Source organism: Convolutriloba macropyga, chromosome 7 (genome assembly GCF_964194025.1).
Source record: "Convolutriloba macropyga chromosome 7, txConMacr16.3, whole genome shotgun sequence".
NCBI lineage: Eukaryota > Metazoa > Xenacoelomorpha > Acoela > Convolutidae > Convolutriloba > Convolutriloba macropyga.
The window spans coordinates 30,053,089-30,072,492 of NC_134474.1; the positions used below are offsets into that span (position 1 = coordinate 30,053,089).

Sequence of the window (19,404 nt, forward strand, 5' to 3'; positions counted from 1 at the left end):
AGCCATTTTTATTGCAAATTAATGTCACACTAATGGAATCATGAATTTGCAAAAAAATCGTTCACTTATTGGAGAAAAAGAATGCTCATTTTAAAAATCGTTGAAGGTATAGTTTTTGTTTGCCGGAATATGGCCATAGCCACAATGTGATACATTGCGGTCATTCGAATTGTAGTGTTGCCACCAACAAAAAGCTTGCACATTGCAGACTAAAACACACTTAAACAATTTTGCATCTACTTTCGTCAGTTAAGAAATCTAAATCCCTTCCACATTGGAAAGAATAGAGATTTTTCTCCTGAAAATAAGTTATTTTTTTGTGACGAAAACAAAAACTTCCAAATTTTGTTTACGCATATTATAATTTTGAAAAATTCGTTAGGACATTCGTCGCATAAAATTTAGAAACGGGCGTTCAACTGAGCCCACAAAACGAATAACAGCAGACAACAGAAAACTTTTTGCAAGAATAATTTCCATTTAAAACGAGTAAATTTTGTTTGCAAGAGTTTTTTCAAAGAGAACAAAGGCATATTTCTAATCTCAAAATAATTTTTTAGTTGAATTATCAAAACTATGGTTCATGAAAACATCTGCCTTTGGTCTAATTTAACCAAGAAATTCGACTCCTAAAATCGGTTTACTTAACAAGTAATTTGTGCATTCTGAAATGTAAATAGAAAAATTGGAAAATCGCTCCTAATTTCTGCTTCAAATTGTTATGTAATGATGCAAAACAGTGAAAAAACAGCGGGACTTTGGTTGAGCTTTTTTACAGCCATTTTTATTGCAAATTAATGTTACACTAATGCAATCACGAATTTGCGAAAAGATCGTTCACTTATTGGAGAAAAAGAATGCTCATTTTGAAAATCGTTGAAGGTATAGTTTTTGTTTGCCGGAATAGTCAACTAACCTTTAAAGTGATACCAAAATCTGCAAACCCATTTGATATTTGACTTCAGATTATTCTTTATCTTCTTCTACGGCTATTTAAAGCTTTTTGACCTAAAAAAGATAAAAAAATTTTTGGTATATAGTTTGAATAAAACTGCTTTTGTCGTTTTCCGTAGAACTATTATCACAATTAACTAAATTTGTGGCTATTTAGAAAAATGATGGGGCAGAAAAACACTTGGTAATAAATTTTCAGAAAACAGGGAAACTTTGAATAAAACCTGTTTTAGAAATTATAAACGGTTGTTGAATCACTCGACATCACAGCTTCTGCAAACGCTCTGACTGGTTTTTTATTCTAATTTTTTTATTAACACGCGCCAAATAAAGCATAACGCAAAAAAGCAAAAATTTTCAAAACTGCCCTAAGATATAAATGAGAGGGCTATTTGGGCTTCTACTATTTAGGAGAATGATCTGATTTTGCTGTTCTGCTGGCTTAAATCAATTTTTCTTTTATTTGCAATTTTTTAAAAAAAATTTCTCTCACATTAGTTTTCTAAAATTCTGAATACGTTATTTAATCTCAAGTAACGCTGAGTTATCGCGTTTGTTCAATAACCAGTAGAAAAACGTATTCAGAATTTTAAAAACTTTTTTATGAGGGGAAAATTTTTTAAAAATTGGCAAATATAAGAAAAATTGATTTAAACCAGCAGAACAGCAACATCAGATCACTCTCCTAGATAAGAGAAGCCCAAATGGCCCGCATGTTTATATCCTAAGGCAGTTTTGACAATTTTTGCCTTTTTTGCGTTGTGCTTTATTTGGCTCAAGTGTAAATGAAAAAAAGTAGAGTAAAAAACCAGTCAGGGCGTTTGCAGAAGCTGTGATGTCCACCGTTTATGAGCTTTAAAACTGGTTTAAATTAAAATAACAACGATTATTGGTTGTCATATCTGAACCAAATTAGTTTAAGTTAATAAAAAATTACTTTTTTGGATTGTTAGTTTAAATCCAACAGTTGACAAAATGAGCCGGAATTTGAAAATTAGTCCAGTCTTCTCAAGTTTTTAACCTCGATAATTCCGCAAAAACGGCATTCGAAAACACACACACACGAATGTTTGCTCATTTGTTTGCCTCGTCAATTGTATCGATCAACCAAAATAGATCGAACAAAAGAAATTGAGTATAGAGTTCCTCTCACATCTTTTGTTGACTGAAAATGCATTTTCATAGTAAATTATGACTCTATTCTGTGTAAAGTAATATTGAGACTTGCGATAACGTGATTCAGTCAGTGCTAGTTCACATTGCTACTATAATCTGGGGAGCACATACCTTCCAGCCGCATAGTTTTGGTCTTTGAATTCTGGTCGTTTATTTTTGTTCCGCTTACTTTCTAGATCCAACATTTGACATGATGGATTGAAAGATGCTCGCACCGTTAGATCCCTTCTTGCCACACTTGAAAAAGGCCCTCACAAAAGCCTTTCTGAACATTTCTCCCGATATGCAGTAGAACACGAAGTTCAACGAGTTGTTGAACACTTTCGGGATCTCTATGATCGCTTTGAGAACCTTTGACAAATCCATTTCTCCTTTCGCCTTCTTGTCTTTTGATACCGTGTTCAAAGTGCCGATTATAATCGAAGCCGCCGAACATGATACTGTCAAAAGTATCAGCATTATGATGTAGTTGCGATTGTTTCGTTCCTTTCTCCGAGCTTTTTCGTCGACCGCAGTCGAAGTTGATTGTTGTCCTGTTTCGTTATTTGGTTTCGCTTTACTCGCTGCGTTCGCCGCGTTTGTTCGTTTCAGCAACGATTGAACAAAAATGATGTTTGCCGCAGCAAAAGATACATGGGAAAGACCCAAATTGATGACGAAACTGCGGAAGATGACAGAAATTTCCATCAATGCAGGGTATCCTTGAGCTACCATTTGACACTTTCCATCTTCGCCAATTGTCATGAAAAAGAACAGTGGCGAGCAACAGATGAAGCAGAAAAACATCACAACTGCGCAGGTCACAGCCACGGATTTTTGAACATTGGCAGCAATTCGGTTGCGGTGGAAAATTGGGTATCGAATTGCGATTACCCGATCAATGGCCATAGCCACAATGTGATACATTGCGGTCATTCGAATTGTAGTGTTGCCACCAACAAAAAGCTTGCACATTGCAGACTAAAACACACTAAGAGTAATCTCAAATGAACTGAAATTATCATATTCAACATTTTTCAACATTTTGGTTGGGTTCTGGAGAATCTAGCGCAGACTTTTTTAGCATTCACAGAAAGATAGCCTTTACGGGTTCTTTATTCGGTTCTTTTTTATCTATATCAGGCTGAGATCTCAGACGGAAACCACCTTTGAAAGACCATCCCAGACTAAAAAGACCTCTGATGAAATCAGCTCAGAGCAATATGATCTCGGATCAGACTTAAGTGTACTCAAATTGCGCCCAAATCCACCTCTCGCCAGATTCAAGCGCGCTAAAATTTTCTCGTAGTGCTTAAAGCGCGCACGAATTAGCCTATAATCATATTGAACTGCGCTCGGACGCCACTTCTGATCAGATACAACTGTGTTTTATAACCAGACCAAGATTTGAGAAAATGTCGCCATTAACACTAATTTCAAATGATTACCGCAATGGTAATTTCACACGTTCCAGACCTTAGCCACCACCAAGTATTAAAGAAAAGTCTGAAGAAGCGCACTACAAGGTTTTTGAAAGTCCGTGGATTAGCACAAAATTTGAAAGCAAGCCAGTAAATGCAAAAAAAAACTGTATCAGAAAGTTCTATACATTGAATATAAAAAATCACCCAATTTTTGAACGTTTATATAAATAAGCAAATTGATGATTTTGTTAAATTAACTTGTGTTTTTTGAATGCTGCTTCAATTTTGATCTAAAACCATGCCCTCAAAACCTACCAACTGTCTCTGATCAGTCTGAATTGAGCTTGACATTCGTCATTTGTGTTAAAACCCGCTGTTTCTTGTACGAATCATGATTTCCCAGGATGAGATCTGCAACCTAAGACAGGTATGGGTTACACGGACTTGTTCCAGGAAGAGGGGACCAGGTGCAACCATTTATCATAGTCTGGACAGAGTTTGGGTTGTGCCAAACGTCTGACCCATACCTATTTTTGGTCTGTTCGGACTAGTTCATACCTTATTTTGGTCTGTTTGGTCTCATCCATGCCTCAAACTTATCGTATTCGATCTGGTCCATACCCAATATCTGGTCTTCTCAGTCTTGCTCAAATCCAATTTTTTGTTTGGCCCTTACCCAATTTTTGGTCTGTTTTGTCTGACGCATACCCAAAATTCAGTGTGTTGGTTTCGGCCCATTCCCATACTTTGGTCTGTTTGGACTGGTCCGTACCTATTTTTTGGAGTGTTGCTGAAAAAGTTATATTTTAGCCTTTTTGAAGAGGTAATAATAAGAAACTTAGCTCTAATCAGCGTCCAAACAAACTATTTGGACTAATCAATGTCCAGAAGTCCAGCTCTATACGGTAGGCAGTCCTCAGGGAGAAATATTTGAGCCCTGAAAGGACCATTTTTGTAAGCAGCAGCCAATCTTTTGCAACTAGCAACACAACAATAGCGATCGGACCTACACTGAAATACTATTACCTGATACTCTGTGGTTCTGGGAATTGATGATAATTTTTTAAGTAAAAAACTGTCAAATTAGAGCAAGTTTATTTTTGGACCCAAATTTTGAAACGGATAATTTATAGTTTCTTCATGTAATTTTACATGTTTAAATCCGTCTGGCCCAGGGTAACCAAAGTTTGTTTAGTCTGATCCAGGCTCTGATCTTGGGTCTGATTGGTCTGGCCAAGGGCTGTCAAATTTCCTGCGGTCTGGCCCGGAGTCTGGTTCTGGGTCTGTTTGGTCTGGCCAAGGGTTGTCAAAGCCTCTTCGGCCTGGCCCATACCTGGTTTTTGGTGTACTTCGTTTAGTCCCCATATCGGCGACCCAAATCCATGCTCATCTTGGGTCGCGGATCTCATCTTGGGCTCAAATAGATTGTTAGAAGTTTGCCTCTGTGGCTTATCACAACCAAGTTTAAAACGGGTTTGATACAAGTCCGATCATTTGTTTACCTTGAAGCGGGGGAAAATGTGAAGTTGTTTTTCAAAAAGAACCGATGCGTTGCTGCCTCAAAATTTAATGAAAAAAAATTGCAGCTCATTAACAACAAGTTACGTTTTAATGAACATTTATTTTGTTTTATAACGTTAGTTATAACCTTTTTTCCTGTTTAAAACATTTTACATTGTTAGCAAATTGTGTTGTAGGAAATGTTCAAAACTTTTATTAAAAAATTATTAGCAGCAAAAATCAGAGTCATTATTTCCTGCAAGAATTGTTGCACTTTATCCATATTTCGTGCAATGAAATTCTAAAAAAACATGTTTATGATCAAATCTATCAACTTGGTAGTTCCAGTTAGCTTTAGATCTGATAACTCTACTTAAACAATTTTCATCGCGAAGTTTTCGAAAATGGTTCTGGCATCAAGTTTTTAATAACAAAAATGAGATCTGGACAATTTTATCTATTTGTTTTGTGTATTCTCCTTCTAACTTTAACTCAGTGCATATATTTTGATAGATACTTAAACAAAATTTTTCCAACAAGAGATTATCAAGAAAATTTTTAGAAAACTTTTTTGATCCTGTCTTAATATTAGTTTTGTGGAGTAATTCTGGAAAAAAACTAACTTTTCTAGATAGTGGCCAGTAATTTACTATTTTTGTACTACTGCATTTCTAAGAATAGAGTGTTATCAAAACTATCCGAAAATGAAATTAAATGAAACAAGGAACCAATGAATCTCAATTCTATTTCATTTTCTGGCGTGTCATCTTTTCATGTTTAGCGTAAAATTCCGAAAAAAAATTTTTGGGAAAATTTTTCGGGTAAAAAGACAAATGTAGCCGACTGAGCATCAACCGTTGCCATTCTTTTGAACGATGAAAATCGAAATTGAGAAGCTCAAAAAAACTGTTTTTTGGATTTACAAAATTATATATTTTGATTTTCTTTTTTTCAAAGAAATTTCACTTTTCTTACAGCTTTAAGTAATATATATGTGTTTGTTTGTACACTTAGGTTTGCTTATTTTAGAAAATTCGAAAAGATTTCTCATCTCAATGAACATAGACTGCAGTTTTCAGCTGTGCGATATATAAAATCAAGTTCTCATGAAATAGACTGCAATTCAAAAATTTGACTACAAACGAATTAATATAGAAAACTTTGTAATTGACATTGCTTAACACTGCCTAATCTTTTGGCAAAAGTCGGCTCTGCGGGACTTCAGTTAGTGAAGCAATTTATTTGTGGCCGGAACGCTTTGTTTCCCGGCTGTTTCTGTCTTAGGCGCTTTTTCAATATGTTTATTCCTTTATTCGCAACTCATCTGTTAGAACGGAAATCAATATTTGGTTTCACCATTTGGTTCTGAAGATTCTACATGCCCCGATGTTTCTACATTTTTCTACAGTTTCAGTTTTCATTGGACAATTTTTACCAAGAAAGAAACACAAAATGAGGACCAACTATTCAAATGGACTAGATATGATTCCTTTGGCGCATTTAGAGGGGGTCACTGGAATAAAATATATTCAAGATAAAATCAGGCGCTTAAATTTTGGGCAGAGATAAAGTCCGTTTTATTCGAAAAAAAATCTTTGCGCAGGCCATTTTGTTCTTTTCATACCGCTTTTTTGATAGAGGACGGTCTTTTCATATGTAGACTCCTAGACTTATGTTGAAAACATCAGAATCAACAACTTACATTCATATGAGTGAAGCCAACTCCTGCAAGGCGGTTGATTCCCAAATCAATAGAAGCCAAAGACAGGGCCACATTATCCCACACTGCCACGTATCGAATTAACAACGCACTTGTCGACTTTGCATTCGGCAAAGCGAGCGATGTTAAAAATGATGCTACATTCATCACAACGCCCCATACTCCGAAGCTCGCTGAGAAAATGTAGATGTATCGTACCAACTCATCGGCCTCTAAGCCGAAAAAGGTTGTCGCCTCTGCTGATTCTGGCTCCTGGTCTTGCGTTATGTTTATAGTCATCTTCGCTGTTTTTGACAGTTCAAAGTCCGCTTAAAGTTTGTTGATATCCTCAAAATGTAGCTGCTGCCTTCTGGATTGGGTTATATTACTGAAACTGATGAAAAGGCTATTTTTGCTGAAGATGGCGTAATGGATTTTGGTGAGGTGCTTTTATTCGTCAATACTAAGTGCTTTTCCCAGACTTAATTCAATTTGGAGAAATAACTATTCTGCTTTATCAAAGTACTTAACAAAAGCCACAAACGTCAACTACATACAAACAATACTGATTTTGAAGTCGACCCGACAAGCTCTCGAAAACCAAGTGCAAGACGTATAAAAGCTCTTACAATTTCAAAATGCCACAAAAATTTGCAAATTTGAACAAAAATGACCATCGTAGATTCGAAAACAAAATTTTTTGCTTACCTTTAGAAAATGCTACTGTGCCTAATCGTTCTTCACTTTGGGAAAAATTTTAAATCTGATTTTTTAAAAAGTTGCTGCAAGGTGATTGTTCAAAATGAAGAACCTCTTAAGTTGTCTGTCTGTGAATCTCTTTAAACCTGGTAAATTATCGTATTTGGATTAATTAGATATAACTATTTCTCAAAGTGCGGCCAAAGTACAGTTTAAACGATTGAAGCAAGGCCATAGGGCCTTGAAAAGTTAAGTTCTCCACCCCATCGTCTTGTTCACGCCTTTCTAGGTAATAACGTTGATACTATTAAACTAAGTAAATCTTGAAACTGCATTAATTATAGCATCCTTAACCCAAACAACTAATTTTTATAATGTCTTCACAGCAATTTTAAAGAATTGAACAACTCTTGTAACGAAACAGAATTAGTTCTTCTTCCTTCTCGAAAAGATTTTTCGTTTAATTATTTAGATAATTAGACATCTATAGAGTTGGTAACCACGCCTATATTAAAAAAAGGCCTCCGCCACTCCCCCTCTCCCACACTGTATGCCCCGTAATAGCTCCAATTGCAGTCCAATCAAGTTTGGACCACATTGAATTACGGAATACCAAGGTTGAGGTGCGCAAGCCAAGACCCATATCTGATTAGACCACCTTAAATCACGAATACAGGGTTTCGGTGAGCTATCCATTTCTATTTTCTTGTCAAAACTTAGTTATCAACTGTTTGCAAACTTAACGCTTTTGAAAACTTTGATGTTCAAAAGAAGTAACAACGGAAAAGTTCTACGTACAAGGAAAAATAGATTATCTTGCTATCCGTGGTTTTGAATGAATTTCGATTGTTGCAAATCGAAATTTTTCTTTTTTGCAAAAATTATCTGCAGAAATTGACAAAAATATTTTACCAAAACTTTATTTGCTATATAGTTTCAGAGCTGACACTGGAAGTTTCATCGCAACAGCAGGTTCTGTTTTTGGGCTAAAATACAAAAAGTTCCGATGAGTCCCTATTTAAAAAAAATAGTGCATTAGGTAAAAAATCAGGTAACTGTAGTTTTGTTTCCTTTAAATTTCTCTGTAGCTTTACTAAAAAATGATTATCTGAGCTGCTCCAACCTAATTTGGCATTGTTAACAACGGAAAAACAACAATGTTTCTAATTGCTTGAAAATGACCTGATCAGATGAAGGTTTATTCCATACAACTATGATATCCATACAATTTTTAGATATTAATTTTGTATATCTGATAAAATTTGTTTTTGCTGCACATATCTCGAATTGAAAAAGTTCTTAGACAAAACTCTAAACTTGAATGTTCCAGTCAATTCCATTCAGTTAATTTGATCCATCCAGTTAATTCGATAAATTAAAGTAGTTTAAATTATTGAGGAACTATCTATTAAAATTATGCGAAATCAACTAGATAAACCAAAAATCAAGCTTCATCCGATGAAGTAGACCTGAATCAAATTCTTGATCAGACCTTGGTTTATATCACGAGTGCATTTTTTTCTATACCATTGTAAGAAACTGTTAATGACTATATCCTTACAAAATCAAGTTTCTCTTTGTTAGTCATATTTGTGATTTGTCATATGTGTTTATCGTGTTCAGTATGGGCCATTTTAGATTTTTTAAACGCAAACCCTTGAATAAATATTTATTAACTTTTGTTATTACATCAACATCAATTTGTATAAACCATATTTATTCCAAAGCCATTACTGGTCAAATACAGAGTCCTGGCAATTTCATATCACAACTTTATAAATTGTCATTTAGTTTCTTTCAGTGTTTTTCTGCTTTCAAGTGTTATCCTAAATTATGGCAGAAAATTTTTTTTGTCCTAACGATTCGTTTTTAAAAGCTTCTATTTATGGTCTGATCAAAAATTAGAAAAGTTCTAAAACTAAAAAACTCTAAAACTCAAATAAAATTTTAAAGGTTCTTGTTAGGAAAAATTCTAAAGTACCCCTAAAATTTATCGTTGTAACTCCAAAAATGATGATTCAAGCCAAAGATCAAAAAAAGAAAAACATCTAAATTTTTGGTGGAAAAAAAATCAGTTTCTAAATCGGCTTGAGAAATCGTTCGAGCTATACTATCTTAGTAGAGTTTTAGAATTTTTAGTTTTGGAACTTTTCTAATTTTTTGATTTTTGCTAGCGAACGGGAAGAACTTTGCTTTCCCAAAGTTTTTTACCACGATCAAGATATTGACCCAAAACGAGTATTGGCAGATGGACTTAAAGAAGAGCGACTTATAAATGAGTAACTACTTTGAGTTATTCGGCGACCTAATAAAACAGATTCGGAATCTAACTAAAAGTTTTCAGAAAAAACATCCAAAATTTTTAGAAAACAGGATTCATTGAAGGCCTAATGTCAAATACTGTTTACATTAGCCATAACTAGCTTTAGCTTAATGAAGATCTAAAGGTAATATTAAAAAATCATTGTTTTTTAAAACTAACAAGTTCCCGCCGAATTGCTTGGTGATTAATTTTCTTCCTGTTTCTCAAACCCGAAAAAAAACAAAACTGCGAGCCAAAAAAAATCTAAGTTAAAAACTCTTTCAATTGTGCCTTCTTAGTGAAAAATCTAAAAACTCTAGTCATTGTATTAATAAACGAGTTGTCCGAAAATTAAAACAGTTCAGAAGTTATTTTATTATACTTCTGAAAAATTTTTGCCTAATCACTGATCATGGCCATCAAAATAGAACTGAAAAAATGAGTGTTTTTCAACACTCGCTCCCCGTTAAATAAAAATTTTTTGCCTATATTTAATGAAAAAACTGTTGATTCTAGGAACAACGCAGTTTTCAATTTGGAGTGTTTGCTTTCGGTGTGATACTATGTTGCTGGTGGATGAAGACCAGATGTTGCTCACAAAAATGTCCGATTCAGCTTCTGCTATCTTTTTTTTTACAGAAGTCCAGCTCCTGTCTTGAGCTGGACCTCTTGGCTTTGATCAGTACATATAGCTTATTCGAGCACTGATTATAGCTAATTATTTCGACGTTACTTTCCACAATTTAATATCAATCTCAGCGTGTTCTAGAAATAGTAGACTCATACGAAAATTGAGATTTTCTTTATGGCGTTTGCATGGATGGAACAATAGTAATTTTAACTCGGCATGGCAACAAATTAATAGCAAGATAATTGACTGGAATTCAACGGAAAATTATTTTATCTTGTCATGCAATTAGTAAATGAATTGGCAACAAGTTTTTATTCAAGCATTGCTTTTTTTCGGCCAAAGGGGCTGCCCTAAGAAATATATATTCACACTAACCGGGAAAACAATGCCTGCAATTTTCCAAAATGATAGAAATTGTCCCATCGGGCGAAAATAATGGGACAATTTTGAAACTTGAAGGGAAAATTTGAAAGGAAGCAATCATTTGAAGCCGACTATGATGAGGAAATTTTCCCAATATTCAGTGAAATAGTTTTGAGTCTAAATTAAACTGTTAATCCCTGAAATATCTCTTTTTTTATATATAAAAAAATAGAATACGTCTAGTGAAAACTAATAGGACTTTCATTGTTTGAGTAACCGTAAAAGAAAGGCTTTCATGGGCGTAACACAATAAGGTAGACTTAGTTTTGAAGTCAATTACAAGAAAATTAATCAATTTTCGTTCTTCTAAAACCCCCTTGCGAAACGTGATCATAAGGACGTTTTAATGTTTCAAGCCAAACCTGATTAGTTCCGTCATAGACATGCATTAACATTCAAATAGAGAGGCTTAGCATTTCAAAACACGGAAAATCAACTGAAGATGTTCCGATCATAGAGAAGCAGAATGATTAAAATTGGTTTACCTCGTTCAAACAGAGACAATAGGAAATGCAGCTAGCTGGTCTTGAGAATATCATGCTGTCAACATTAGAGGCCGTGCTCTTGCTATTGACATTCTTAGTCAACACTTGGACATGTAAAAAGACCCAGAAAAGTCTAATCGAAAAATCCAGTTATCAGTTCTGGCCCACTTTAGTGGGGAAGGAACTATGTACTCAACTGGTTCTTTTTTTTTTCAGTCAATTTTTGCAATTGATATATTCTTCGTACAGATTTATGAGTGGTATCATTAGAAAGATTGTCATGCGTAGAAGATCAAATTAAAAAGATTTGATTTTGTATTTCTTGTTTTTAAAGGAGTTACGGAGGTTTAAATTTTGTGAATGGCAGGCTCATTTCCGCTGTTTTGTTCGCTTTTTCAAAATTTTGCTGGAATTCCGATGATCGCAAAAAAGTGATAAAATTGTCAAGTTCCTGTTGGTTTTAATTTTCCTACTGTAGTGTGAGGAGGAGTGTTAGTACTCAGTGAAGAGCTTAGAGTGTTTTTTTGTGAGATATCTCCTCTACAATTAAAAATATTTTATCAGCTTCTCTTTCTGTATATATCTGGCGCATATCTGCCAGCTTATCTTCTGGTATACTTTTGTTTCGCTTCTGTCAGCTCCTTATTCTCGTCAGCTACTATGAACTAGTTATCCCGATCGAGACAGAATTATCTAGAATAACTTAAGAAGAAAGAGAGAGAGAGAGAGAGAGAGAGAGAGAGAGGAAGCGAGAGTGAGAGAGAGAGAGAGAGAGAGAGAGAGAGAGAGGAAGAGAGAGAGAGAGAGAGAGAGAGAGAGAGAGAGAGAGGGAGGGAGAGAGAGAGAGTTTTGAGCGAAAAAACAGCTCGTAAAAATCTTTGTTATCAAAAAGCATATATTACTAACAGTTTTTCAAGTAAATGTTTTATTTGCGTATGCGTCAATTTTGACAGGTTACTGCATATTAGTTCATTCTTCTTTCTTCTTCTGGAGAAAATTATACGCAACGGCGAGTTGATCTTTCAGAAACTTTTTAAAGTAACTGGAATGACATGTCATTTGTGGCAAAAAACCATTATTTGCATTTCTTGTTTGTGGCCGTGATGTAATTGGAGTTAAAAAAACTGGAACCAGTCCTTTCTGAACAGTTTGATCAATTTTTTGAATAACATTGACAAGTAAATTTCAAAAACTGTTGAACTTTTTTTCTAATTCATCAATTCAGTTACGGGCTCATTTTTTTTGTGCGGAAAAACATAGTCCTTATTATGCAATTTTTGAGTTTTTCGATCTTCATGAGGTATGTCTCATAAGTATTGCCTTACACAATAAGTGAATATTCAAGCACTGATTTCGCATATACGATGTAAATAATCAGCATACAGTTTTTGAAAAAACGTCTGCATCTATGCACTATACCGCAAAATTTAGAGAGTTTTTGCAGACATTATAAATGTGTTCTCTTAACGTTATTTTTTGCTAATTATGATGTCTAGATATTTAACTTCATCTTGCCAGGCAATTTTCTGATTGCCTGATTGCAAGCTGGTACCTTAATACTGTCTTCCCACTGCAAGTAACGGGCATTTTTTTGCATTTATGGCCGATGATTTATTTTTCGTGCAATTATCAACTCTATTAAAGTCCGTGATAATTTTTCCATTTTGCAACCGAATTGTGTAGATTGTTGTGTCGTCTGCAAAACGAATAATTTTGCTCTTTTCTAATACTTTTGGGGATAATTAACATAAAAGAGAACCTCGAGGAACACCGAAATTCATTTCCATAAGTTTCGATAGCTTTTCATTACCACAAACCTAAATTTTTTTGATGACCTTCAGTATCAAGCGCTTTTCTGAGGCCAAGCACTTGTTTGAGATCTTTGTATTTTTTTTCAATTTTCGAAGCTTGGTTCTTGAGATCACGGAAGAACTGAAGGAAGTGCTGTTCTCCGGCCGAGCATGCGGCCAAGTTTTAAGCAATAATTCTGTGTTTTAACGTGGTGTCACTGCAGAGAACTTATTGAGGATTTTTTAAAACATCCGTCGGTTGGTGACGCAGCAATTGGTTTATAACCCAATCTCGTTACAGGAGGTTGAATCTCCTTCGATGCTTTGCAGACATACGGGCGCAAAAATATCTTGGTAGGGGTTTCAAGTGAAAGGGTTTGGTCTGGACTCAATATAATTGGTTTCCAGTTGTCGGTTAATGCAATTGACCACAGTAAGCTGCAGGGAAACGTCCGAAGTTGAGCTAAATTCACTCTGAAGCTTGTTTTTAGTGCTATGTGTCAACTGTCAAGAGTTTTCTGAACTGATGTTAACTAAAGTTATGGACAGATTGTCAATAGCGTGTGTTCCCTGCCGCGGCAAATAAGAAGCAACCAAGAAGCAATTCTTGAGAACAGCGAGATACGTGGCCCACGAGGCAATTGGAAAGAGCAACCCCTAAAGAAGATAGTAGATGGTCGAAGGGATGGATGTGTCATGGCACAACAATGAGACGACTCGAATGTGACGGCATTTCGCGCTGCAGGAAACGGCAAAATCGTGTGGAGCGAAATTGAGTTCATGGTGGTCATGAGAGCTTGAGCCGACGAGTTGTTGAGTAGGCAGTGTTGGTGGTTCTGACCGCAGATATCTGAAGTGGTAGCCTTGTTGCTCGTCTTGGGCTGACTGTAGCGAATTGTTTTTGATTTTGGGTGTGTTGTAGGTGTTTCAATGATGCTTTCTGGCTGCGGCCAAAGTGATGTCCACGAGTGTTGTGGCCGTTGTGAGTGCCGGGGTGTTTGACTGGTTTTGTACTAAAGTCTCTTCTGTAGAGTTTGGGAGTCGTGGCAGTGCGAGCAGCGTCCTGTGATAAAAACCATTTTGTATTAAAAGTTCGCGGCAAATGATTAGTTGTGTCTGAAGACGAAGAGTGCGAGGAGGGCAATAGATTTACACAATAAGAGACAATTGTTGCAACCATCTGGAGTTGTTTTGGTGACGCTGTTCGGATGACTGGTGTAGGTTTTTGTATTTTATCCCCAGTGATTGTGGAATTTTTATCGTGTAAGATCTGACAAATTTCTGACAAAACCATCTTGCTAATAGCCTGTAAGGGATGCATCTTCTTATAAAATCTTATGAGACGTTTATCAGATCTTATACGATAAAAATTCCTCTTATAAGATCTTACACGATAAAAATTCTTCTTATAAGATCTTACACGATAAAAATTCTTCTTATCAGATCTTACACGATAAAAATTCCTCTTATAAGGTCTTACACGATAAAAATTCCTCTTATAAGATCTTACACGATAAAAATTCCTCTTATAAGATCTTACACGATAAAAATTCCGTCTTATCAGTTCTTACACGATAAAGATTTCCTCTTATATAAATTCCTGAAGCATGGTATATTCTTCATATTGAAGACAATTCAGAGTTGCTCTCAAGCAGTAGCCGAAAAACTACAGCATGCAACACTTAAGTGTCAGAGCAACAACGAGAAGAATATCTTATACTTTCTTTTAAGACTTATAAGATATTGTAAAATAGATTATTTGAGTGACAGGGGCTTTCTCCGAAGCGGTGATTATCAAACAGGGCTGAAAATTTTTTTCAAACACCAAAACTATCTTGGACTGCTAATTTTAGCCATAGTAAACAGTTAAGACTCACAAAAAAACTGCCGCCAAAACAGAATCAACAAGCATTTTTTTGTTTCATAATTGGTTAGCTGACCGATTATTATTTTACTTTCATAGGACCTTGACTACGTTATACGGTTATATTGAAATAATTAAGACATGTCATATCAGATCTTACACGATAAAAATTCCCGTCTTATCAGATCTTACACGATAAAAATTCTGATAAGAGGAATGTTTATCTTATAAGATGTCTTATCAGATCTTACACGATAAAAATTCTGGTAACAGGAATGTTTATCTTACAAGATGTCTTATCAGATCTTACACGATAAAAATTCCTCTTACCAGAATTTTTATCGTGTATGATCTGATAAGAGGAATTTTTATCGTGTAAGATCTGATAAGATCTTACACGATAAAAATTCTTAGTCAGCATCTTATCAGATCTTACTCGATAAAAATTCCACAATCACTGGGGATAACACACCTGAGGTCAGGAAGACGAGTGTCAGGATGACGGTGCAGTTTTTTGATAATTGATGGAAAAATTCTTTCCACTTCTACCATAGAAAAATTGAATGGAGTTGGTTCGATGTTCTCAGTATTTTATGTAATCTGGGGCTAATCTTAAGTTTAGTTAGGGTGCTTGTATCTATATAGTACTTAAGAGTGGGGATTGTCATTGCGTTTCTAGAATTATTGAATTAGTAGTGTTGTGTATATGCGAATTTGCTTAAACAATTTTAATTGTTTTGGTATCTGATTCGTTTCATTTTGAGATTGCGCATGCAATTCAAAATATGAACTTGGTGGCTGATCATGTTCCTTGGTTTTTACTCAGCGGACATGAAACATGGGTTTAGAATAAAATCCGAAACAACTGGAATCCAGCAAGGGTGACGTTAAGTCCTAAAATGTTTTGTCATACGCTCTAAATTTTTCTCATGTGAATCACACAAAAAATAGTGTATTGTCACACGAATTTTCGGGAAAAAAGTGACACACGAGAAATTGGCCAGTTACATGATGAATCGTGTATTTTTTCACGATTCTCTTGGTCTTGATCTCATGGTTTATAGCGTGATTCACACAAAAAATCGCGTGAAAAAACCCGAATTTTCCTGTATAAAATAAAATTTTTCTCCTGAATACCATACGAAATTCTCACGTGAAAATACAAGATAATTCGCGTAAAATTCACATGATTTCTCATGTTTTTCAGCAGAATTTCTTGCTGGCACACGAGAAATTTGTGTATTTTCAGTCAAATAATTGCATTTATTACACTAAAAATTGGGTTCTTTTCACACAACTTTTTGTGTGAATCACGCGATAAAACACGAGACTCACAAGGCCGAGAAATTAGTGTAAAAATACACGATTTATCATGTAACTGGGCAATTTCTCTGGTGCCAGTCTTGCCCCCGAAAAATTGTGTGACAATACACGATTTTTTGGACCAATCACACGAGTTTTTGTGTACAATTTTTACTTTCACATCAAAAAACCTAATTTTGGCACCCCACAGGAGTGCAAATGATTAATAATATGAAAAGCATAACAAAGTCTGTGAAAAAGTTTCCAGAAATCTTTATTTCTCTAAGAAAACAGCTAGTATCCAGCCTGCTTGACAACCTACGGCTAAAATATAATGATAAAAACAGTTTTTGTGAGAGAATCTCTTAGGTGGCTCACTTTATTCCATTTTTTGCGATTGTGTTGTGTTGTCTCTACAACTATGCCTTGAAAAAGGATTAAAAGATGTCCAATTCAACAGTGGCAATTCAATAGCCGTTGGCCTCTTTTTCCGGAATGTGTGGTGAAGTTTGAGGGATTTTGCACAAACTGCAAATTTTGCACAAAACTTTTCTTGTAGCCATACTGGCCGGCAATGACAAACTTGGGGTTAAAATTTATTGAGTTCATTTTTTTCGGCTTTCAACCTATGTTTCACATTACACGAAAAATCGTGTGGAAAATTAACACACGAGTTAATTTATCTCGTGTGAAAACACACGACTTGGGACTATCACACGAAAAATCGTGTAATTCAATGCTCACACGGGAACAATTCGTGTGTTCCCACACGAGAAATTTTAAGAGTGTATGTGTTAAACAAGTTTCATTTTTTGAAATTGAGAACGATCCATCCAAGGACTATCTCTTGTTGTAATGAGTACCGATTAGTAAGTCGTGCAAATAATTTCTATTGATAATATCTCGCCAATATAGCCTGCGGAGTGTAAACACTCTATCATTAAAAAGGGTCTGCCTCTGTAATTCTGCTGGATGGACAAGATCTATAAAGTGAACAGCTTGAACTACATCAAGTTTATTTGCTGCGTCTTAAGTTAATAGATTTATTTTTAATTTACTTATCGATTTACTTAGGGCTTTATGTCGAAATACAACAATCCGATGAGCTGTAAATAATAATGGAGTAAAACAACGCTGATTATCATGGGATATTAATACTAGAAACCTGATTTGCGTCATAAAAGGGTATGGCCTGAAGTGATGCTATTTTTTATTTTGTACGTCTAGAGTTATGAATGGATCAAATTTAACAGGCGCTGTTGGTTTAAATTACATGGTGCTGTTGCTGACTTGAGAAAAGTCTTAAAAATTTTTTACACGGTCTTAAGATATGACTTGTCCTACAAATTGATTTTTTTGGGTTGCATATAGATATATGTTCACAGCATTGGTTGTCAATTGCAATAGAAAAAGTTGTCACTTTCTTCGTCCAATTAATCTGTTGTCTAGGGTTGTCTAGGGAGCACCGTTTCATTGTATGTGGTTGGTTTCTGTTTACCATTCTGCAGAACAAAGCCATTGGACTATTGTGCATTTGGTGTGCGTGGTTTGAAATCAGAACTCAAAGTTAGTGTAATTATTTCCATCAACTGTCATACAATCATCTCGTATTTCAAATTCTGAAATCCATGATCAAATACCATTAATATTTACAGTGCTATAATAGAAAGGACGCCAGTAGCGGAAATTTTTTTTAGAAAAAAGTTTAAAAAAGTTCAATTATCTACCCGAAAAACTGAAAGAACTGGTGAAACATGAAAAGTTATAGAATAGCTCCAATTTTTTATAACTTAAACATTATGTTACAAACGTATACTAAATGGTTTTTTTGGCTCAAAATCAACAGGATTCAAAAAAGAGTCACTAAATAGAGTAAAAACACTAAATGTTATTTGATCGAGTTAACTTTTCCTCCCCTCCCCTGTTATGTAGAATATTCACACAGACTGAAATTGAAGTATTATTTTTTCAAAACATTTGGCTCTGAACTTATACAATTTTCACAAAATGAGGAGGCACAAAGAGCAAAATTAATGGATGGTTAACAAAATTATAGGCAAAAGCTCTTAGTTAGACAAAATTCTGGAAATTCCTAGCATATTTTTTCGACAACGTCGGTGTTTTCAATTTCAATCGTATTGAATTGTCGTTATGTTTGGTTTAAAACGCAACAAATCGTTATAACAATATTTTTGTTTTCGAATCTCAGGAACCGTAGGTATGTTTCACGCCAAAAAAACAATTTTTTCCGCATTATGGTATCAAATCTTCTTGCGTGTAAAGTTACGAACTAATTCACCATGAATCTTAATAATATGTGATACAATTCTCAGATACAATTTTAACATAGTTTGAAATTTATTCAAATCGGTTTGTGAAAACAAGCTAAGAAGAAATTTCTCTGTTGTCTGAACATCTATGAAATGTTCTCATTTTTTGTTTTTAATATAGTAACAATTTAAGATAAGAATATATGTCAAAAACTTTTAGAATTGATTTTAAGAGATTGGCAGATCTTAGTGAGTTTCTTCCGTTAGTATGTTGAGTAAACTAATTGAACAATTTCACTGTTTTCGTTTAATATTGTCTTGAAAATGTGGCACGCACAATGAGCATTGATAGAGAATCAGTTCATCAATTCACACTCAAGATGTAATACGAAAAAGACCCCGTATAATTAATTGCGTTTTGCATTCAAACATGTCGACGATTTTCTACTTTTCAAAATTGAACATGCTGCATATTCCCTGATTTGAAAGACAAAAAATTCTAACGATTAATTCGTCTTTTCTGTATAATTAAAACCAAGCGTACTAACGATTTTCCTACTTTTTTATGGAAAATTTTTGGAGTTGAAAACTCTAGATTATGTTTTTGGCTCTCACAATTCAACTTGGGATAGAAATATCAATAAGGAAGATTGAGGCTTAACTGCATGTAGGCGTCAGCGGTAGTGTGCAGGTAGACGAATTGTTGTTTGCATAAACTAAATAAACAAAATTAAGTGTTGAAACAGACAGTTAGGTCCTCCTAATTCGCTGAGACATCAGAACAACTTAAACGGATTTTAAAATTTTATCTTGTATTTGCTGGTCCACCCACGAGGTTAGACTTAATGAGGTTATCAGATAAAACAAACATTTCTCTCCGCTGTCAAGACTGCTCAGTTTGCATTT

The 19,404-nt window shown here is 34.9% G+C and overlaps 1 protein-coding gene across 2 annotated transcripts; it reads right to left on the reverse strand.

The window, feature by feature from the left end:
- Positions 1–2,179: 2,179 nt before the first annotated feature.
- LOC142342198 (uncharacterized) lies at positions 2,180–10,765 on the reverse strand. 2 transcript variants are annotated; one of them, XM_075393439.1, is made up of 3 exons: positions 10,740–10,765; positions 6,736–7,126; positions 2,180–3,090 (listed from the first exon to the last, which is right to left on the reverse strand). In XM_075393439.1, exons 2-3 carry the CDS (start codon positions 7,030–7,032, stop codon positions 2,296–2,298), a joined length of 1,092 nt encoding a protein of 363 aa, XP_075249554.1. In that variant the 5' UTR covers positions 7,033–7,126; positions 10,740–10,765; the 3' UTR covers positions 2,180–2,295. The 2 variants fall into 2 exon arrangements, with proteins under 2 accessions (XP_075249554.1, XP_075249553.1); XM_075393438.1 differs by lacking the exon at positions 10,740–10,765 and adding an exon at positions 7,441–7,521.
- Between the last annotated feature and the right edge of the window lie 8,639 nt (positions 10,766–19,404).